This window comes from Aspergillus flavus, chromosome 2 (assembly GCF_009017415.1).
Source record: "Aspergillus flavus chromosome 2, complete sequence".
NCBI classification, from domain to species: domain Eukaryota; kingdom Fungi; phylum Ascomycota; class Eurotiomycetes; order Eurotiales; family Aspergillaceae; genus Aspergillus; species Aspergillus flavus.
Window position 1 is genome coordinate 2,223,512 of NC_092409.1, and position 20,577 is coordinate 2,244,088.

A 20,577-nucleotide genomic window follows, 5' to 3' on the forward strand; every position below is an offset into this window, starting at 1 on the left:
GGAGGGTATCCACCTTTGACCCTTGGATCAAGCCTCAAGGTGTTAAGGTGTTCATACTGTATTGTAGTAAACATATTCCAGAGTGGCGAATGGGGATAACAAGGCCGTCTCTGTAAGATGGAACTTAAAGCTTATTCGATTGCTACACCTGACTGCATGGATCAAACAGACATTGTGATACGAGAATGTTCTTAGTCAGCCCAGTCATCTACCTTCAATTTTCCCATGCATGATCGCGACAAGTATTCTAGCGAGATCATACAAGGAAACCAATTTTTAGACCGGATTGACGGATTCGATCTCCTAGGTACTCTAATGAAATGACTCGAGAAAACTACAGTGGTTGGCAACTAAAGTACCTAGCACTTGAAGCTTTCAACTTGACCTAGAGACGAGTGTAACATAAACAGATGTTCCGGAATGCAGCATAAATCTATTACTTCAAGAAAGAGCTATGGTCGCTATAGTCATTTGACTTTGATGGCTGGTCATCTCTATCATCTGTATCGGATACAACGCTCCCGTTCACTGCTCGAACTGACCTTTTGTAGTGACCGAGGATACTGTTGCTCTCAAATACATCAGTTGTATCACCAAAAGATATTGAGCTGTTATCCGTGGGTTGATAGAATGCTTCGCCCCATTGTTGAGTGTGCAAGCGTGATGGTCCCGAAGTGAGAGTATAAGTAGAAATACCGGTTGCCCCTGTTGTTTTGATGTCGAGACCCCTACTCATCCAAGCGTGGATAGATTGCCCCGCATCGGTAGGGCGATACGTCTGATTCACAGACAAGGGATATTCGAATTGGACCTCATTTGATGTTTGGTTAGCTCCAAAGGCTATGATAGTAGACCTTCCAGATGTGTGTTGATTGGTCGATTGGCTCATGCCTTGCTGGCTAAACAGACCAAAATTGGAATACGTGAGGTTTTGACTCCATTGAAATGCGGATGATTTTATAGAAAGGGTCCTTTCACCAACAACGGAGTACGCCAGAGAGTCATTCCCTCCAGTCTGATTCTGGACAAGGCTCCGCGTGGCTTTGAATTGCGGAGTAGGTGCATCAACGTAGGGCTTCTCCGTTCCGAGGCTTGTACTATCCAAGGCAGAATCACTCAGATACAGGAAGATATTTCCCGTCACAGCCCAGTATGAACCGACGCTGTCGGAGAGCGTAACGGTCCCGTTTTGTGCAACACTCAAGCCGACAATCTTAATCTCAAAAGAATGAGGCTGTCCGTCTTTGAGAATGGGGAGGAAGGGCGAGATATCGATTTCAGGTTGTCGCAGATCAAAGGCGTCTATCCCAACAATCGGGCGCCAGAAACCTGGTGCAACCCCTCCGGTGAAAATTACAGGGAATGGCCATATAATACCAGCAAGGATATCATCGACATAGAGTTGGACTTCGCGAAATGGGGAGTAACCATAAAGCTCGCCCATTGTGGTATTGAAAGCTTCCGTATCGTACGAGAAGACATTGGACCACCAGAACTCCTCAGTAGACTGACCACATGCGGAAATGGACACAACTGCACGCGAAGTATTAGGAGGTATCTGGTACAGTGTCTTTGTATTATCTCCAGGAACAGTAAAGACACTCGACAAGTTGGAGGCTGACTTCCTAGCGGATATTGGGAGAATTACATCTGCGGTTCTGGCATGACCCTCGCAGGAGAAGTATGCAGTCAGGGTCACACTGAAAGGGCCGGTATATATATCATTTATGATATTTCCAAGGTCGAAAATTAGTTTTTGCTGTATCTGCCATAGTGCGTTATACTGCGACATATCTTTTATATAGGCCCAGACAATTCCGTCGGCCGTAGGTTCCGCTGTCGAGGTTCGGAATACCTCTGTATCACCAAGAAAAAGAATTGCTAACCGATCAAATTGGCGACCTTGGGAGGTAACCGTAAGGTTAATCTTAACCGTGTCGAATTCACATTCAGGGGGGCTGTAGTATCCTATTAAAAAAAATCAATATATTGTAAAACTGACTGCGCTTGATGCTCTATATACCTATAAAGGGGTGTCCATAGCTCGAGGCAAACACATGCTCCATCAGCAGCACATTTTGGTTACAATGTGTGCCGTCAACTCCACCGTATTGGACAGGCTGATAAATTTGAAATACTTCTAATGTGCCCTCGGAAGGAGCAACTAAAAGAAAGCAAAGCCATAAGACTGTGCGAAGCAACATAGTTCCGACGTAACTGCCTCTAAATCGTGTTGAAGCAGGTCTGGATAACAATCTTTTGCGTTCAGCGTAGTTTCAAGAAGACACAATGAATCTTTTCAACTGAAAATTCAGACTTGCAATTGAGGAGCCCCCTTAGAGGTTATCTTGCTGTTAACTGCCAAGTTAGGCACATATAATGGCGTCGTCGAGCATTATAAGCTATCAGAGTACTGTATTCAAGATTAAAACCGCTTGTAGCCAGGGTTAGTGAGATAACAGGATATCGATCATGGAATGAGGGGGCATGTCACAATATAAAAAGCGACCAGTTAGATACTCGTAGTACGGCTCCATTTTGCATAAATACATTAGCGTAGAATCAAGCCGTAGTGCCCATTAGCTGCAGCCAGATATAATCTCAACAACGGGTATTATGTCGAAGAGTCCTCGGCTGAGGGCTGAAATGGCGGGTCTGCACGAATCTCAATGCTTGTTCCGTGTCCCCTATAGCTGGAGGAACTTTTCTGCTAGTTGTCAAGCAAGTCGTCGGTCTACAAGTATGGTTCCCCTGCTATGGACACAATCCATATTCCGTACATATGGCTGATTGGAAAATCTGACCCATTGAAGAGATGTGCCGGACGATCATCGGAGTCCGATAAGCCACCCCAATCTAGTCCAATAGTACCGCGGTCCGTGCAATTTGACCTTTTGCATATCTTCTGTGGTCTGCTGCAGGGGAGATACCGGAAGATTTGACGATGTCCGTAATTGTGACACGACTTACACGTCAAACCAACTTGCTTGTTCAAATACATCCTTTCTAGAGGATAATAAAGCTGATGTTGGTCTCATTACTAGATTGAACCACGAACTGTTTATAGCAGCATCTCCATGAAAATCTAAAGCAAACGACACTCTCGATACATCTGTCATAAAGATCTGGAGCGTATCTAGTATGCTTAGCTGAGTCAGCTCCCAAAGCTGTACGTAGTCGCACTCTTCGACGCTTTCGCCGATTATATAAATATCAAGACGCACCGTTGAACTAGCCGTTGCGTGGATCAGATGGCTCTTCCGTTTCCCCGTTTTGTGCTCGACCACGCTACTCCCACTGCTGAGTAACATATTCTTGATGGAAGGATCCATCCCTAGTTCTTCGCTGCTATAGAACGAGGGGCTCCATGTCAAATTAACAATACAATGAGCCCGGGCTGTCGCTCATCGAAACAAAGGGAATGGAGCGAAGGACATGCCTTCTCTGGTCCTATAGTCCTGCGTATAGGCTAGCAGCAGAGGGCAAGGTAGTTCTAATTTACATTATGTGGAGCTCCTGAGTCCTCACCCAGCCAGAAAAGAACATCAATAAATTCGTTTCCCCCCTTCTTCTCCATCCTAATCTCAAACAAGCCTTCAACTCACATGAAAAGACGCCAGGCACCAAGAATCAAAGCGGCGGTACCGGTGCATACACCCCTGAAAAAAAAAAAAACATGTATTAGTACAACACAGGGCAAGTTCCAAGGATTCAAGGTGACATACATCAGCCACTGTAGCGTAGAGAACTTCACGGCTTCTACGCGTTCTCGCAAACCCGCCACCTCCTGCTCTATTCGCGTTTCCGTCTCCTTTATTCGCATTTCTTGGCTATTTGCTTCTTCTCGAATACGACCCTTTTCAAGGTTTAGGTCCAGACGAACGGATGCTTGCGTGCGCCCAATCTCATCCCGAAGTCGTGAATTGAGCTTAGCTAGATCTGCAGCAATCTTCTCATGTGACGAACGTGTTAGTTGCGCTTCGGTTGAATCCGCGTTGAGTAGTTCTGAGCGAAGTTTGGCGAAATCGACTTTCTGAGTATACGTCGATCTTTCGGTGTCTGTTGCGAAAATCATTAGCTTCAGAACCTAGGAGGTGCTATGCGGAATGTGCAAATGCCTTGATGCTATTTGACAAGCTTCCGCCGAAGGATTGAGGAGCCACTCACCTTCTCTGAGGACCATTGTCCGGGTTAAATTCTGAATAGACTCTTGGATAACATCATTTAGGACTCGCATCATCGCGACAGCCTGTTCCTCACTGAAACCTTCCTCTTTCAACCGCTGAACGAACTTTAACGTATCGAAATGGTGGTCCCTTTGTTGGGTGGCGGAGGCATGGAAAGCGCGCCGAGCTGGTTTAAATGCAGCGACGTAAACACCATTATATCGGATAGGATTACCTGTGGGTGCTGCCGGTCGACTGGTTGGACGACTCGTTGATTCTGGTAATCGTCTAGATATTGAGGATAAGGTCGGCTCTCGGACTGTTGCGGAAACAAATGTAGAAGAGTGAGGAGAAAAGGTCAAAGTATGTAGTTGTCGCCCGGCAGAGTTCCAGCTATGTATGCGTAGCGTTCTCTGTTGTTGCCTTGCTGATAAAATGTTGCTCTGGGGAGGAGGAACAGTAGTCCGAGCAGAGGAGCCGTTCCATGTCAAGCGAGGGAGTATAGACCGTGGCACTTCGGTAACGGACTTTTGTGGTGCCATTTCCTTGCGCGGTAGAATAGCAGTGTTTTATGCGAGTCAGGCGCAATCAGTTTGTCGGAAGGGCTTCCAAAAATGAATGTGTTTGATCAGCTTCATAAAGTCAAATGACGATGAGGTTCCTGCGATCCGGATGACTAACTTAGGGGCTCTCGTACTCTCATTCGATGATCCGAGACGGAAGGCATTAGTAGCGAATTCAACTCCGCTGAGTCCCGTCATTGGTCTCGACTTCCCCGAGTCGGAAAACTGGGACTTTCCCGACTCCGGAGAAGACTAGTCAACTCCGTAGTACGGAGTATGTACTGGCATTACTGAAAAATAAACAAAAAAAATAAAAAAATAAAAATAAAAACTGGAATCAAATTCGGTATTGCGTCATATCACGACCAACCATAACCTACATTATGACTCGCTGAAAAGTACTCGATTTAAGGACACAAAAATTATATGTAAAGTAGGAACGATGGAAGTAAGATGTAGTAGGTGGTATTAAAAAGGCTCTAGGCCTTCTCTACTACCTTTATAGGCGGGTGTTCTTGTTATTCAACTATCATCTACGTACTCCGTATTCAGCTAAGTAACCACATTTACTGGCATCGTTTGATAAAAGCAACGTGGCCTTTTAATAACTTCGGCTTAGAAAGTTAAGATAAAGACTCGCTACTCAAGGCCATGAAAAATGATTTAGCCTGTCATAGACATCTCTACAGGAATGGAAGCCGTCTAGTCATGATGCTTGTTTAATTCAGTGAAAGATATAGGAGGATTCTACTGAATTGATCAGAGCTGGACATTTAGGAGGAAAGTGCGTGTTTCAAAGCGATTTAACGCACATCATGGTCTTGGAAAGATTAAACTATATATATTTCCACAATTAGGCACTTCGCTGTAAGGCATACCTGACATTCTCACACCATAAACGGAGTCGGCGTGTAACGGCGTAACAAGTATTGATCCTGTTTTGAGCCAGTAAATTGGAAGATATAACCTTAATTAATCACAGGGTTATAGCTGGAATATTTCTTTCAGCTGCTTCATGGTATCGTCAGGGTCCTTGACCGCATGCCCAATTGTCCTAGAATCGGTATAGATCTCGTAATCATTACCTCCGGGGAAAGACTTGTCCCCGAAGAAATGAATAGTCTTGTATTTAATGCCCGAGATATCTTTTTCGGCTTCAATATGGCGCAGGCAGTAGGTCTTGTCCCAGCCGGCTGGGAAAACGTCGAACGAGATCTGGCCACCAATTGAGTAACTACAAAGACTATCGTTAACATTGAATGCTGGATGGCATGAGCCCGAAATAATTACATCTATGACTTACCTAAGATTGTAGTCAGGAAATTCCGTCTTGAGGGCTTCTACGAAGCTCTTTCTAATGTTATGCTGTTTGTCATAGCTGTTACCTTTATAAGCCAACCATAGTAATTCAGAGCAGGAGTGAGCTCCGGTACGTACGCTTCGAATTCAATCCTCTCATCCACACTTGCATTGCGGCCAACAGGGCTGACATTAATCATTCCGTTGCGGAACTCGACGAAAGTACCACGCTTCTTTGGCAGCTGCAAATCCGCGATGTACTTAAGGCAGAAATTAGCCAATTTTTGGTATTTCTCTTCCCCAATCCACGCGATAAAGCTGTTGCTGGCGAGGAACCTGCCCAATCGAATTGCAGTCAATCCATTTTCGGCAAAGCAAAAATCAAAAAGTGAGGAAACTTTTGTCGAGGATGTGCCTAGTTGCTCTTGCTGCTTGGCAAGATCAGAGCCACCAACCTGTGCACTGTGAGGCTGCGGGCTGCTTTCCGAGAATAACGGGGACTAACGGTTCCAATGGCACACTTATGGCGCAATTGAGAGAGGAGCTGGAGCATTTCGGGAGAGATAGTCTGCGGTGTCCAAGGACCGGTTAGTAAAGCTTCAACCCAAAATCCTTATAATGAGACATATCATCGGCTTTACAACCTACCCTTCTCGCAGGGGTCAATGTACCGTCGACATCGAAAAGACAGATCGTGTCCTTTACAGGACGGTCCTCCAGAGCTGGATACACACCTGCGGCTTCCGCTGCCATGACGCTGTGCTGAGGAGGTGGGAAGGTACAGAAGGTTGAGATACGTAGAAAAGATGGCAATAGCTAGAGGGAACAAAAGTCAATCCGGCGTTTGCGGAAATTAAGAAAACAGGCTCCTTATATATCCACGAAGAACGAGTCCTGACCGCATGCGGCGAGAGGAGGGATGTACCAGGTACTAACAATAATTTACCTGTTTTATAGGGAAATCTAAACACTGTACCAGGCATTACAGCAACGAATGAAGGCGGTCAACTACTACCATGATACAAGTACTAATCTGAGTATTAGTATGTAGTCCTAGTTATTGCGACTGCGGAGTAAGTACTACTACGTATGTAGATATCCTGGTCGGCGTGGGTCCATGCTTATCGATAACAACTTGAACCTGGGGAAAATATGCACCGATAAGGATTACTCCGTAAGTACGGAGTATATATGATAGTATAGCACCGTATCTGGTCATTCGATGTCGAACACCGAAAAGACAAACAACCTCTTGAGTATCAACTCTAGGGACCATCGATGTAATTAAAATTGTATAACTATCCCTGAGTTATACGTTGATTAAACGCTAGAGCCTCCGGCCTGGAATGCCTCCCCATCAGTCACACACTGTTGGAGAGAGAGAGAGAGAGAGAGAGAAATAATAATAATAGTGCCTACTAACATAGATTAAAACAAGAGGCCACTATGCAGTTATCGTCCAACTGTGGACTGGAAAACTTTGGCTGCCAATTCGCTTAATAACCTGGCACGGTCACCTTGTGGAAGATCTAGGAAGACCTCGTAGACACTTTTGCCCTTCGCATCACGAACAGCGCCGAGCCGATTTCCTGCAACGGCACCAGCGAAAGCACCGGCAGCATTGGCGACAATGAATCCAAGTGCACCACCACTTATTCCACCAACAATAGACCAGAAGCGAGATGTAGGCCTGGTCCGCCGACGGCCATCAGCGTCAGTATCATCACTAGCGAGGCCCTCTTCGCGTAGCATCTCCTCAAACACCGAGCCAAACTGTTCAGAGGCACGTTGTTCACGGTCGCTCGTGCCAAACCCAAATGAAGACCATGAAAATCCCCCGGTGCCACCTAGGGGTACTTCATCCTCGGTTTCTTCTTCCACTGGCCTTGTTGCGTCGTACTCTCTCCGACGTGACTCGTCTGACAGGGTATAATAGGCATCATTGATTTCCTGAAATTTGCGCGTTCGGGTAGGCCGCTCAGGAGAATCGGCAGGTACACGGTCAGGATGTGATTTCAAGGATTCTCTGGAAGGGTCAATCACACACAATGAGGAACGTTCAGGTATGAGCAGATGCTGATAATCACCTTTTATATGCATTGCGAATTTCTCTTTGGGTTGCGTTAGGAGACACGCCTAGAACCTTGTCTGTACCCTAGTCAAAACAAACACTATCGTTTGGTCGGGTGGAATCGAGAATAATATTTACAATAATCAGGTTGTTCTGCACACTAGAAGTATTAGTGCTCACACGCTCTAGACGAAGCCTTGTTGGCAGACTTACTCGGCATATTTACTAATATAACGATCTATGAATGGATATAGATTGCAGATTTGACGTGTAAGTTTAGATCGTGGCCTCCAAATATATTCGAAGTAAGATTATTACGCAGAGCGGGGATCATGAGCTAAAACTTGTACTTAACAACATAAATCCGCAAAGCAAATGAAGTGGCACGGGAAGGAAAATGACGTAGCCTACCGATGCCCCCGTTGATGCCTTAGGCAGAGAGTATATCTATGTTAAGTCGATAGCGCAAGTATTCAATCCTGGCAGTATCACGGCTTCCAGAACTGAAAAGCGTTATTTATGGCTTCTACTATATTTTTAGCATGTTGGTTAGTTATCATTGTCTCTACGATATACACACTAATAAGCCTTATCGCTGGGCCACTTAAACTTAGAAATAAATGCGATATCGACCGGGTACGTACAACGTGGGTTTGGCCTGGACAGAGTTGGAGACAGAAATAAGGGAAGAAAAGTATGAGCAAAATACTTTTAAAGAAAAGAAGCACGCTTAAAAGCTCAGGCTGCGTCGGAGAGGATAACATCGGCTGCCTTTTCGCTGACCATGTAGACGGGCAGCGCGATATAGTATCCGGGTATCTTAGGGAAAACCGACGCGTCTACTACTCGGAGACCATCGACACCCAAAACCCTAAAGCGAGAATCTAACACGCTATTCTTGTCAGTGTCAGGGCCGATAGGGTTGGTACAACAAGCGTGATGGCCCCATGCCTCTCTCTTGATGAACTCCTTCAACTCTGCTTCAGTAGTGACATTGGGCCCTGGCCATACCTCCTCAAAACTTCCATCTAGGGGCACCAAATTATCAAAAATCTTCCTCGAAAATTCCATAGCTTCGTACACGGCCTGTAGGTCTTTGTCGTCGGCATCGTTTTCTGTGATGCCGGTATCGAACGAGTTGAAGTTAATGATCGGGGTGTCTTTAGGATCTGTAGATCTGAGCTCCACCGTGCCTGCATTATTGCGACTGTGTGACTTCAAGGTAATCCAGGTCCAATGCTGAGCGTCTTTCAGGGCCTCATAAGAGTAGCCGGGGAAATATCCTTGGAAGTTGGCAGGGGCTCCGGATATGAGGAGATCCGGCTCTCCATCCGAAGTAGAGGACTTCCGGATGATGGCAATCGCAATGCCGTTAGTTGTATATGTTCCTTTGTCCAGGGAATTGTTTTGCCACTGTTCAAGACAAGGATCTGGCAGACTATCCATGAATGTGCACTTGGTGGTAAGGGTAAAATCCGTGGGCGTCTTCCCAACTAAGCCAGTCTCATAGCGATCTTGGAGGTTGGTGCCAACACCAGGAAGGTCAACAAGCACCGAGATGTTCCATCTGTTCAACTCATCCTTGGGTCCAATGCCACTAAGCTTCAGTAGCTGAGGGGTATTGAACGTGCCTGCAGACAAGACGACTTCGCGGGCCGCATTGACATACCCGGGAGTACCTACAGATGCACTTTCTGACCGTGGATCCGCTCTGTACAAACTTCGACCCCTGATATAGTCCACCCCCGTTGCCCTAGGCTTGGTACCAGATGTCTCAAAGCGTACATTGGTCACAAGAGTGTTCAGCTGGATATCAAGATGGTATTTGCGCGAGCCATCGGCATTCACAGCATTGACCGTGTCCATCAAAAAATCACGGGGACCTGTGCGTCTATATTCAGGAATGTCTACAGCGAGAGGCACCTGGAACAGACCGACTTGCTGATCACGAGTCGCACCATCGTTGTTGAGGTCTCGGAGCAGAATATCACTAAGGCCGGTCACGGTATCGACAATCTTGCCTAGTAGATTCTGACCAGCAGCTGTAGCTGCCGCAATGACCAGGGACAACAGCTTCTGATCCTCAAGAACAAGCTTCAGCTGTGTTAGACTGGTAGTGAGCCAGCCATTAAAACCATGTCCAGCAATACTGTTCGGCAAATAGCGATTACGCTCCAGCCGTTTGAGATATTCGCGCATCTTCTCGGCTGACCAAGAGTCATCACTCGTAGCAGACGCAATGCTATCCCAGTCACTGTCATAGGCAAGGATCGTGCTATCTAATTGTTAGAAAGGATGATAGATTTTATATCAATAGCTGGGGAACTTAAGAGTCTAACATCATGGCATTGTGTGCGGAGCAACCTCCCAAGGTGCCGGCTCGAGGATACAAAATTCCCAGTGGTTCCGAATTAGCAGGGGGGCTAGGACCAACATGAATGTCTCCAGATGGAGTTCTATACGTTATTTTTGAATCTTCCTCCTGGCGGGTCAAGTTGGAGTAGTGGTTGACGAAGTAATCCCAACGCATTGGCTCATACTCAGTCGACTGCAACTGCAATGCGGGCACCTGCTGCTTAGTTGCATTGCCTTGATCATCCCCGGCGTCGATAAGAAGGACTCTGTAGCCTGCAATGGCTAATCGTGCTGCCAATGGGCCGCCTCCTGGGCCCGAACCGACAACTACATAGTCATATTCTGTAGGGTTGTCGGATGCTATATAGGAGCTATTCACGGACCGCGTTTGAGTGTCGTGAAGCCATTGATGATTGGCTTTGTGGCCACTATTTTATATAGCTTTAGTACCCGGTCAAAGATCCCCCAACGCAGGACAAGTAAACAGAACGACTTACGAGGCTAGAAGGGGAGAGAGGGCCAAAGATAAAACAAAGCTCCTGAGAAAGATCATAGTCAAAGAGACAGAGGGTACTCTAGCTAATAGTATATGGACTCAAAAGAAAGGGCTTTCTAAAGCCGTGTAGTCTTTCATTCTTATACCCAGCTATCAAGAGTAGCAGATCCTCCCAGGAGAAGTACTCCTGAAGATATGCTTGGAATGCGTTATTATCATATGATAATGCAGCATTGTAAATGATCGACATGTGGTATTCTACTTGCATAGGTCAGTTATTGTGCAGAGTATCCTTAGTATTTTAATGACATTTACTAAGTCCCAACAGAATAGCCCAAACCAAATGATCTAAGCCACTAAGACTGTTGCCCATTCTATGAAAGGAGGGCCTGGATACCAACGGAGCGCTGTCTCTTTCTTGCATTTTTATTTAATTTCCCCCCTTTTCTCTAATTAATAATTGTCTTATTGGGCTCATATTGTAATTTTACTTTTTGACTCGAATTGGTATGTAGGACTGAGATTTGCAAACATCATAGTTAACAAATGTGAACATATACAATCCAACGATATATCTAATGCAGATTGTTATATCTTGATTCTCACTGCCCTCTGCAGCCTTCACTGTTGACAATAGCCGGTCATCAGTATACTCTCTTCATATCTCGCGAAGTGATTACGAAAAGGAAGACTAGAAACACCTGTAAGGGTATAATGTTGAGCTGGTATATAAACCACCAGCATATGGATATTTGGCTATAGGTGGAAATGCATTCCCCACATGGGCCGTATGTTGAAGTCCCACGTCTGGGCCAGGCTATGCTGTCCACGATCGGCATTCAGCACCTCTCCAATCTGCTTTAAGACAAGGGATGTAAAGAACAAGGAAAAGGAAAAGGGGCAATATCCACCCAAAAGTCCATGGAAGTACTCCGTAAAAACCACGAAGTTGTCTGCTCGGCCGAGACAGTTGAGTGCTTACTCCTCTGGCGCAGGCCATACTAGAGTAGTAGAAAATAAGCCGGTGTTCTACCATAGAGTGTAGCTGGTGACGATCATTTGTGCTATCTCACGAGGAACCTCGCTGGATACTATCATTAACCCCGAGCATGTTAAATTATAATTAACGTACACTAGCAGTGGGTCAGAAAGTCTCGGCCCGGGGGCCCCAACTGTTGGGTATCAACTTCAGCAGCCAAATTAGGCATTGCACTAGTAGAGTATAAACTGGACTCAGAAGCTCGGGTGACCTCCGTTCAACCGTTGAGAAATTAGGCCTAGATTCATACGTAGTAGTCATTTTCCATACCGTGTGTAGGGAAGTGGAATCTCCTCATATATCGCATTTTGTGGGTTTTGTGCTTCTACGAGTCATTCGACAACCTAATTTATTGGTTTGATGTAATCATCTTACTGTTAATATCTTTTTTTTTTTCTCTCTCTCTCTCTCTCTCTTTCTTTCTTTCCTTCTTTGTAGAGCAAGCAATCTTCCCCTATTTGCTTGAATCTTAGCAGCTAAGACATTAAGTAACAGTCTAATCTTTACTCACTTCGGGGAATGGCGGGTGACAGTTAGGGTTAAAGTTGACTACGCCCTAAAACAGATAATGATCTACCTTGTGGAGATACTTGTGCCTACTAGCAACCTTAAGATTGTCGGACACGACTAGTAGTAAATATTTCCGTTCTCTTTTGACAGATTCTAAATAAGGTTATGGAAGTCTGAACCCGAGGGCTAGTCTACCTTCCTCCGTTGTTCTATGATACATAAGTATTAACCTTGTCATAAGGAGAAGTAATGTGAATGAAGGGTATATAAAGGTACAAAGAGAAGAAAAAGCAGATTATCCTGGGGGAAAAGAACAGAAAGCAAAATATCCAATGAAAAAGAAATCAAGAACAAAGAGATAAGAATCTTTGAAGCATGCCAGAGGGTAATTGAATGAACGGCCATACATCCGGTAAGAAAATGTAAGGTTTTTAAGATCACCAGTGGGTTTGCAGGTCAAAGTGGCTGGAGTTGTCCATGTCTACAAGAGGAAGGAAGTCCGAATCATCTCCTTTCACTTTGGGCTTACTTTGCACCACGCCTTCGAGTCGAGAGCTGGCGCCCCCCGACCGGCTCGTGCTGGTCTGAACCCTCGTGTCGCCGAAAATGCTGGGGCAGATGCGGGTCAGCAATGAGCGAATAGCCGGTAGACAGGCACAAATAACTCCCACGTGGACCTCGATGGTGCTCCAGTATCCCACTTGGACATAATCCCCTGTATTATCGAATAATTAACTATGCACCAGCATTCCTTCAACAGGGCAGTGTGGACTCACAGGTCAAGTTATCGGTATCTGCAAAATGAATGAGTGATTTTAGCCGTAGTATGCTGACCAGTGTGACACTGTTTTGTATGAGTAACTTATTCATAGTAACTCCATTCCAAACACTTACAAGATACCAAGGCTGAACATACACATCACAAGGAGCTTCTTCCGCAGGGAAAGCTGCAGGTGATAGAGCTCACGGAGAGGCATTATCATGACGACTAAGTCCAAAACCATATTGAAGACGGCTGCCGCCCAGCCTTGTGCGTTGATGTCGTTGCACTGATACTGATCCTCTTTATCCCAGTGGAGCCAGGCTCCATCGAGCGGCCGGCATTGAAATACCGAAATCAACACAAATGCAATCATGTAACAAACATTTAGGCCGATCACAGTGTACACAGCATTCCGGAATGAGCGCTTTGGAAAAACCCTCAGGTAAAAGAAAAGAATCGAAATCTTCGTCAATGGTAGAATACTAAGGTATAAGCACTCGTCAAAGAAATATATCTGATACTCCTAGTTCAGTACACCATATGCTGCAGAGACATTCATCTTACTGACCTTGAGAATACGGGTAATGTTATCAAAGGGAAGCGTCCAGATATCTTTACCAAGGCCCGTATCAGCCACTATGTGCCATGGTCAGTATAATTGCTCCCTCCTGAGTAAACATGGTGCACATACAAACGACAGATAGCGATGAGAGGGCAATGACAAGCAGCTGGAGTGTCCCAGTTAGATACCTCGCGCCTTTTCTGAATATCGGGAGAGGTCATACCATGGTCACCGCCATTGTCCAGTCGTCCAACCCAAATTCACCACCACAGCACTTCATTCTTGCCATTATTCGAAGAAGAAATGCTACAAAGGCTATAACTCCTCCCACGACGCCCGCGATGGACACTACCTTTGTATGGTCTCGCACTGGTTGACCGCAGGCTGTCATCGACACATTTTTGCTCGCTACATACAGTTAAACGGGAGATGTTAAGGGCCAAGAATATCAACGTACTCAAAGAATCCCGAACTGTGCAATTTGCTGCAACACATATCTCTATACTGGTGGTGAGAGTAGCATCCGTGCATATACAGGCCTGGTCTGTAGCTGCACAATTAGACACTGCAATGGATGAGATCATGCAATTGAGCTGGACAAGTCAGTTTTTCTTCATACCAATGTGAAACTGTATACTTACACCACATCGTGGCATTGCAGCTGCTAGTTCCTGTAGATTTGCCAAAATAAGCCCAGGAAATGCTACTGCTAGCAGTATCATTACAAGAACCAACTTCATCCTGGGCGGCACTACTACTGTGTAGTTGAAAAAAAAGCAACAACGAAGAAGAAAGAAGCAGATCGTAAAATCTTTAAAACAAAGGAATGACTAGATGTAAACATTGAAGAGAAAAGACAAACAAGCATAATCAAGGGCGCTTGGTCGTTTATCAGGATATGGATAAAATGACTCCCGGACGGTTTAGTTGAATGTATAAAGTGGATGATGTAAAAAGTGATGATCAGCATAAAAAATAAAAGTAAAGAAAGCCTCACCTTTCCATGTTGTTGGTGGGCTTAATCTGCCCATTAGACATCGTTATCACATCGATGATGTAACGGCTGCTCCTGATTGTGATTGATGAATAGAAGCAGCGGCAGGATTTACTTTTTCTCTAGTGTCCATTGTCTATCTTTTTCTTAGGTTAAATTCTCACAAACAAGGATAAGGGGTTGCTAGTACTTTGGTTCAGTGCCTCATCTTTTGCTTCCGAATATTTGCCCACTTGGAGGGGAGGGGATAAGGGGGAAAAATAGAAATAAAAACTAAATCGATCAGGCTCACGCGAGTCCACACTGAATGTGGGCAGCCTTGGAGTCAGTCTCTACTACTCATTGCTCATGACTATAATAGTTCCAGGTTAATCCCCCAACGGCCGCGATACTTGGGAACAACCTCGAGATTTATCTATTTCAGTGATAACTGACTGCTGTCGTAGTTATTATCATTTGCCTACACTATAGAGAAGAAGTTCAAGTTGAGTAAAAACAATAGCTTAGCACTCTAGACTATTAGTAAACAGTGATTGCAACCCCACTAGGTGCTCGACCGTTCTCTGGGCCTGAAAGTTTGTGTAGTGTATACTCTAGATGTAGATAGATTGCACACTGTAAGAAATTATTACTAGTTAGTGCCAGGCCAAAGACCTGCCAAAGACGTGCGCAGCGATCTAATCACATGACCTTCAATTACTATCTAAATTAGTAAGCGGGCAAGCGACCAATAATGTCCCGGATGAATTGAGAACCAATGAAAAGCCAGATACGTGAGCAAAGCATGGACCAATCAGAGTCGAGAAGCTGAAAACCCGTCCGTATATTGCTAGCTCCGCTTCGCTCCGCTGCGCAATCACAAATATATATCTTTGGAGTGCTGTAATTTCCAGGAGCCACGAAGGAATAAAGCCTCGTCAAATGTGGGTAGACGTTCCCGACCCGTTGGCTGTAGCGCGGCAGTGGCACTTGGGAAACGCGCGACGAACCCTAAATCTACAGTCCCCATCTTTAGTTTCCGTGTAAAACGCGTCATCCGCGACCATGCCGTTTTTTCTACCTATTTCTTATTTCTTCAACAAATGGCTCCTAGAACACCTCTAGGGGTAATAGACCCGAATAGAATAAAGAAATCCAAATTAAGTCCCTATACTAGGGGTTTTATATGTGGTTTAGCTCATACAAAGATTTCTCAAGCCAAAATTAAAGAATCACTTCAAATTTCCGCGTCAACCATTCAGTATACCATCAAAAAGAAATCGCTTCGAAACAATAGAAAAACAATATATCAATCAGACAGGCCTCCTGTACTTAATAAACATAACAAGTACAGAATTCTAGCTATTATACACTCCAATCCCTTTATTACCTACAATCAGATACACTTCCAAAATAGAACAACTACCTCCAACTCTACCTTTCTTAGACTATTTAAGACTTCGGGATATAGCCACTGGCGCGCTCAAAAAAGACCTAAATTAAAAAAAAAGCATACTAAAAAGCGTTTAGAATAGGCGTTGGCCCACCGAGACTAGAGTATCAAACAATGGCGCAAGATTATCTAGTCAAACAAATACTCGGTTAAATTAGAAAAGAAAAAGCATCAAAAATAGTACTTTAGACTCAACCAATTAGAGAAGAAATAGAAAAAGAAGTATATTATTCCATACAACAAGTCGAAAGGTCTATCTATCATAATTTAGAAAGCATTTTAAGATCATTCTCGCTCAAAAATTAATATAATAGCGCGTGATCCTAATACTCAACAACGTGACTACTCTACAGAGAGCTATCTCAAGATTCTAGAAGATAATCTCTATTCTATATAGGAACCTGGTCTAGAATTCATACATAACAACACTCCTATATATACAGCCAACAAGATTAAACATTGGTTCCAAAACATAGAGATTTCTACTATCGATTGGCCGCCTTACTTACCTAATCTTAATCCAATTAAATATGCCTGGTCAAAGCTAAAAGAAATAATATATCAGCTCGATCCTAAGATTGTCACGGAGCCGATGCAGAATCGGCCCGTAGGACATACAGAACCCCCGGGGCTTCTAACCCCTGCTCAACCTACATACACCCCAGCTCCCTTCGCAGTTCTGAACCAGACTCAGGGAGATTAACGCCTTGACTTTTTGGTCCTTTTTCTAATGAAAGGATTCACCGACTATTCGGTTGGGATTCTAAGGGAAAGAACTTCCTAAATAAGAAGGATTCTTAAGCTATTTAAGCGCTGCTGAAAACATAGGAAAATGGGACAAGAATCAGTCTTTTTGTATTTTGTTCTACTATCGTGTTAATGATAGAGCTTTACCTTTTGCCTCCCGTTTCCTTACCTAGTTGACAGACTATCTACTCTGTATAGTAGATCCTTCGTTACAAAGATAGAGAAATTTAAAGACACTGAAGAAGCTTTAAAAACACATTTTAGCGCTTTAATAGAGCGTGCGTGGAATAAGATATCTAAGAATTTTTTTAATAGGTTAGTAGAGTCTATACCTAGGCGTATTAAGATAGTTATTCAGGCAAAGAGCTAGTATACTAAATACTAGTCAGCGAAAAAATCAATTTTTAAAGATATTCATTATTTTTCTATATAGATTTAAATTTACTAGTAAATTTCTAATAAAATAGAAGAATAATAGCTGTTTTAAAAAACTAGATCATTTTAATAATTCAGGGGGGAAAGGCGCTATACACGGATACTTTTGCTCTAGAACTGTAAGACAATTAGGATCGGCATTCAACCCTGCCAACACAAGAGACATAAAGATACACTCTGCCTAGCTAAATTGGAGAAGTATTACTCTAGCCCTTGGATGGGACGGGTTATCTCAGCCGGTTCACCACGAAATAGACCCCTAGAGCTCCTTCAGTTATTGTATGTAATCTTCAGTCTTGAACTATCTGAGAGTTATGATACTGTGACACTGTCGTGATTCTTGTCCTTCTACCATATAAAGGTGGTGTTTCATGTCTACCTCCATCCTATTCATATACATCTTCTAAGCTTAGCTTCTAGTGTGGGAGAATTATCTTTTATAAATCATAGCTTAAGATTCAAAACATTTAGCATATCTACTAAAGCTATTAGTATGGAATAGGGTTATCCGGTTTACGTTAAACTACCAGTAAATTCGAAAAGCTGTTAAGCTTCCTAATATTCTATGCCCCGCTCAGTTCTGTATTTCTTAGGGTAAAACTAGAATTCCACGATGGCACAGACAGTCTCACCCGAGTGCCGCGACCCGCTACCAGTAAACCTAGCGTACTTTGGAGTAACTAGGAGTTGATGGTTGGTAGAAGGGGGAATCGTTGGGACAGGTCAGGGGCAATTATACTATTAGTATATTGATACTTTCTCTTGGGAAGCCACTCCGGGCTCAGTACTGACGAAGACTCAGGGGAAGGAAATTAGTAACCAAAAGTCGTCCTTTGACTTCCAGTAAGCGAAATAGTATGTACGTACATAATATAAAGGTCTATGCTCTACCAATCTATATACCATTGAGAATGTGTGTTGCTGCCCTGTTCACATCTTTCTTATACGTTCGGCATTAACTTATGACCGCTAAATGCAGTACATTCCTTTTCTTGCCCTCGAACCAACCATTTGTCATTCGAGCCTGTCCACTTAGTTCCTCGTTTCGAATTTTCTGTCGTTGTTATTTCCTCGAATCATGAGGACGTCTAGAACAATTCTGCCCATAATTACTCTAGGGCTGGGATCCCTGACCACAGGCCACCCTACAGAAGAAAATTTGCTCGAGATGATGAGGACTGTGGAGCATATTGACAAGAGATGCCCTTATTCAGATATGCATCATCAATTCAGGGCGGGTGTGCATAAGCGTTTGCTGATGGATTCTATGAACTCTCCAATTGATAGTACGTCTTTCCCATACGCACTATGTATGACTGTGGCTGAAGGATTATTGAAATAAAGTCACAGGGGACCATGCCTTCCAGCCTCCAGACTTTGAGAAAGGTGACCAGCGTGGACCTTGTCCTGGTCTGAACGCCTTGGCGAACCATGCATATATCCCTCACAACGGTGTCGTGTCTGTAAGTGAAGGCCTGCGTCTTTAACGACCCACAGGAGTCCATGCCTGACAATTCATAGTTCACCAATGTAGTTGCTGCCACCAATGAAGGTAGGTTTATTTTCATTTCCCAGGCACCAAATTTACCAGACTGACGACTATAGTATACGGGATGGGAGTCGATCTTGCGACGATCCTCGGCGCGATGGGTACAGTTTGGACAGGAAATCCACTGTCTTTAGACCCCAGCTTTTCCATCGGGGGAAGGGATACAGGCGTGAACAATCTTCTAGGAAATCTTGGGGGTCTCCTTGGTTCGTTCGTCACCGAGAATACTACTGATATCTATCTCTAAACTGTCGCAGGCGAGCCACGAGGCCTTATTGGCTCCCACAATTTCATTGAATCCGATTCCTCCAATACGCGCGATGACCTCTATACAACCGGCAACAACCACGCTCTCAACATGAGCAAGTTTATGGAATGGTATAACATGTCTACGGACGGCACATTCAGCATGGACCTGATGGCAAAACGAGCGAAGATTCGTATGGACCAAACCAAGCAGAGCAATCCAGAATTCTACTACGGGCCAGTGACTGGATTGATTGCGCGCAATGCCGGTTATCTATTCCCGGCAAGACTTTTTCGAAATTATTCACAGGAGAATCCAGAGGGCGTTTTGAGTAAGATCTAAGGCCGACGGTCAACCCTCGAAGGCTTGAACTAACCGTTGAATAGCCAAGGAAATAGTTCGTAATTTCTTCGCCATCTACGGCGAAGAAGGAAACTTTACCTATCGGCAAGGATGGGAGAGAATCCCTGAGAACTGGTACAAGTCTCCAGTAGACTATGGTCTGGTGAAACTTAACCTTGACACCCTTGACTGGCTCCTGAAGTATCCCGAGCTTGGAAGGTGAGTATCTGCTTCTGTCGACAAGGTTATCGACAAGTATTAATGATAATAGTATCGGAGGAAACACTGGAACCATCAACAGTTTCACAGGAATCGATCTCTCTGATGCGACAGGTGGCGTCTTCAACCTAACCACCCTCTTAAAGGAGAATAACCTCCTCTGCTTTGCGTTTGAAGCCCTGAAATTCCTCAGCCCGAACGCGCTGGCGGGGCTGTACAAGACCTTGTCTATACCGCTGGATATGATCAGTGTTGCGATATCCACATCGCTGTTGAATTTCTCGTGTCCCGCATTCAAAGACATGCAGATTGGTGGAAAGCCATTCTGGGAAGCTATCCAGAATGACTTTCCTGGGGCTGCGAAAAGCGGTGGCGCGTTTTGACTGTGCTAATAATGATGGTGCCTGTAGTAGTACTCAAAGAGAGCTCATATCATCTTACTCCGCACTATCGTTGAATCTCTTTTTTGTTTGTTCCTTTACGGTTAAGTTCGTGAACCCGCGCACGGGATGAGGTTCCTGGGCATCACCACCAATGAGAAGCGCCCGAAGCCTCCAGCCACCCACTTTGTTGCATAAGTGTATGTCTTTTGCTGAGAGTCAGTGTGTCCACTGTCCACATCAATTCCACTTCATTCCAATCTAATTTCTTTCTCTTGCCTCCCCTTACCAATCTCCCGACTTTCCCGCTCTCAAGACTTTGGTTCCATTGAGTCCGGTCCCAACATCTTTTGGGAGTCTTGTTCTCGTCTCCGTATCACTTCAGTGGAACAAGTTCCTGGATTTTCT

At 44.5% G+C, this 20,577-nt stretch overlaps 7 protein-coding genes across 7 annotated transcripts; 1 reads left to right on the top strand and 6 right to left on the bottom strand.

The window, feature by feature from the left end:
* Positions 1–129: 129 nt before the first annotated feature.
* Positions 130–2,585, bottom strand: F9C07_1211965 (peptide-N4-(N-acetyl-beta-D-glucosaminyl) asparaginase amidase N). Its single transcript, XM_071507774.1, has 2 exons — positions 2,024–2,585; positions 130–1,968 (listed from the first exon to the last, which is right to left on the bottom strand). Exons 1-2 carry the CDS (start codon positions 2,202–2,204, stop codon positions 437–439), a joined length of 1,713 nt encoding a protein of 570 aa, XP_071363703.1. The 5' UTR covers positions 2,205–2,585; the 3' UTR covers positions 130–436.
* A 436-nt stretch (positions 2,586–3,021) lies between these two features.
* F9C07_3145 (uncharacterized protein) lies at positions 3,022–4,765 on the bottom strand. The gene is made up of 3 exons (XM_071511064.1): positions 4,168–4,765; positions 3,726–4,059; positions 3,022–3,659 (listed from the first exon to the last, which is right to left on the bottom strand). The coding sequence occupies exons 1-3, from the start codon at positions 4,706–4,708 to the stop codon at positions 3,602–3,604; spliced, it is 933 nt and encodes a 310-aa protein (XP_071363704.1). The 5' UTR covers positions 4,709–4,765; the 3' UTR covers positions 3,022–3,601.
* Positions 4,766–5,713: 948 nt separating this feature from the next.
* On the bottom strand, positions 5,714–6,781 carry F9C07_3144 (eukaryotic phosphomannomutase; the record flags this gene model as incomplete). The annotated part of the gene is made up of 5 exons (XM_071511063.1): positions 5,714–5,963; positions 6,033–6,107; positions 6,167–6,483; positions 6,534–6,596; positions 6,677–6,781. 5 exons carry the CDS (start codon positions 6,779–6,781, stop codon positions 5,714–5,716), a joined length of 810 nt encoding a protein of 269 aa, XP_071363705.1.
* A 207-nt stretch (positions 6,782–6,988) lies between these two features.
* On the bottom strand, positions 6,989–8,233 carry F9C07_1212901 (uncharacterized protein). The gene has a single exon (XM_041284654.2). It carries the CDS (start codon positions 8,126–8,128, stop codon positions 7,481–7,483), a length of 648 nt encoding a protein of 215 aa, XP_041142547.1. The 5' UTR covers positions 8,129–8,233; the 3' UTR covers positions 6,989–7,480.
* A 604-nt stretch (positions 8,234–8,837) lies between these two features.
* F9C07_2054772 (glucose dehydrogenase) lies at positions 8,838–11,007 on the bottom strand (the record flags this gene model as incomplete). The annotated part of the gene is made up of 3 exons (XM_071508575.1): positions 8,838–10,374; positions 10,439–10,825; positions 10,952–11,007. 3 exons carry the CDS (start codon positions 11,005–11,007, stop codon positions 8,838–8,840), a joined length of 1,980 nt encoding a protein of 659 aa, XP_071363706.1.
* A 1,376-nt stretch (positions 11,008–12,383) lies between these two features.
* On the bottom strand, positions 12,384–15,426 carry F9C07_2277275 (uncharacterized protein). Its single transcript, XM_041289525.2, has 8 exons — positions 14,466–15,426; positions 14,282–14,417; positions 14,048–14,232; positions 13,954–13,990; positions 13,831–13,898; positions 13,394–13,776; positions 13,276–13,343; positions 12,384–13,214 (listed from the first exon to the last, which is right to left on the bottom strand). Exons 1-8 carry the CDS (start codon positions 14,562–14,564, stop codon positions 12,937–12,939), a joined length of 1,254 nt encoding a protein of 417 aa, XP_041142549.2. The 5' UTR covers positions 14,565–15,426; the 3' UTR covers positions 12,384–12,936.
* Positions 15,427–17,924: 2,498 nt separating this feature from the next.
* Positions 17,925–20,172, top strand: F9C07_2277276 (oxidase; the record flags this gene model as incomplete). The annotated part of the gene is made up of 7 exons (XM_041289512.2): positions 17,925–18,718; positions 18,783–18,895; positions 18,954–18,984; positions 19,038–19,187; positions 19,239–19,559; positions 19,615–19,789; positions 19,842–20,172. Exons 1-7 carry the CDS (start codon positions 18,511–18,513, stop codon positions 20,170–20,172), a joined length of 1,329 nt encoding a protein of 442 aa, XP_041142550.2. The 5' UTR covers positions 17,925–18,510.
* Between the last annotated feature and the right edge of the window lie 405 nt (positions 20,173–20,577).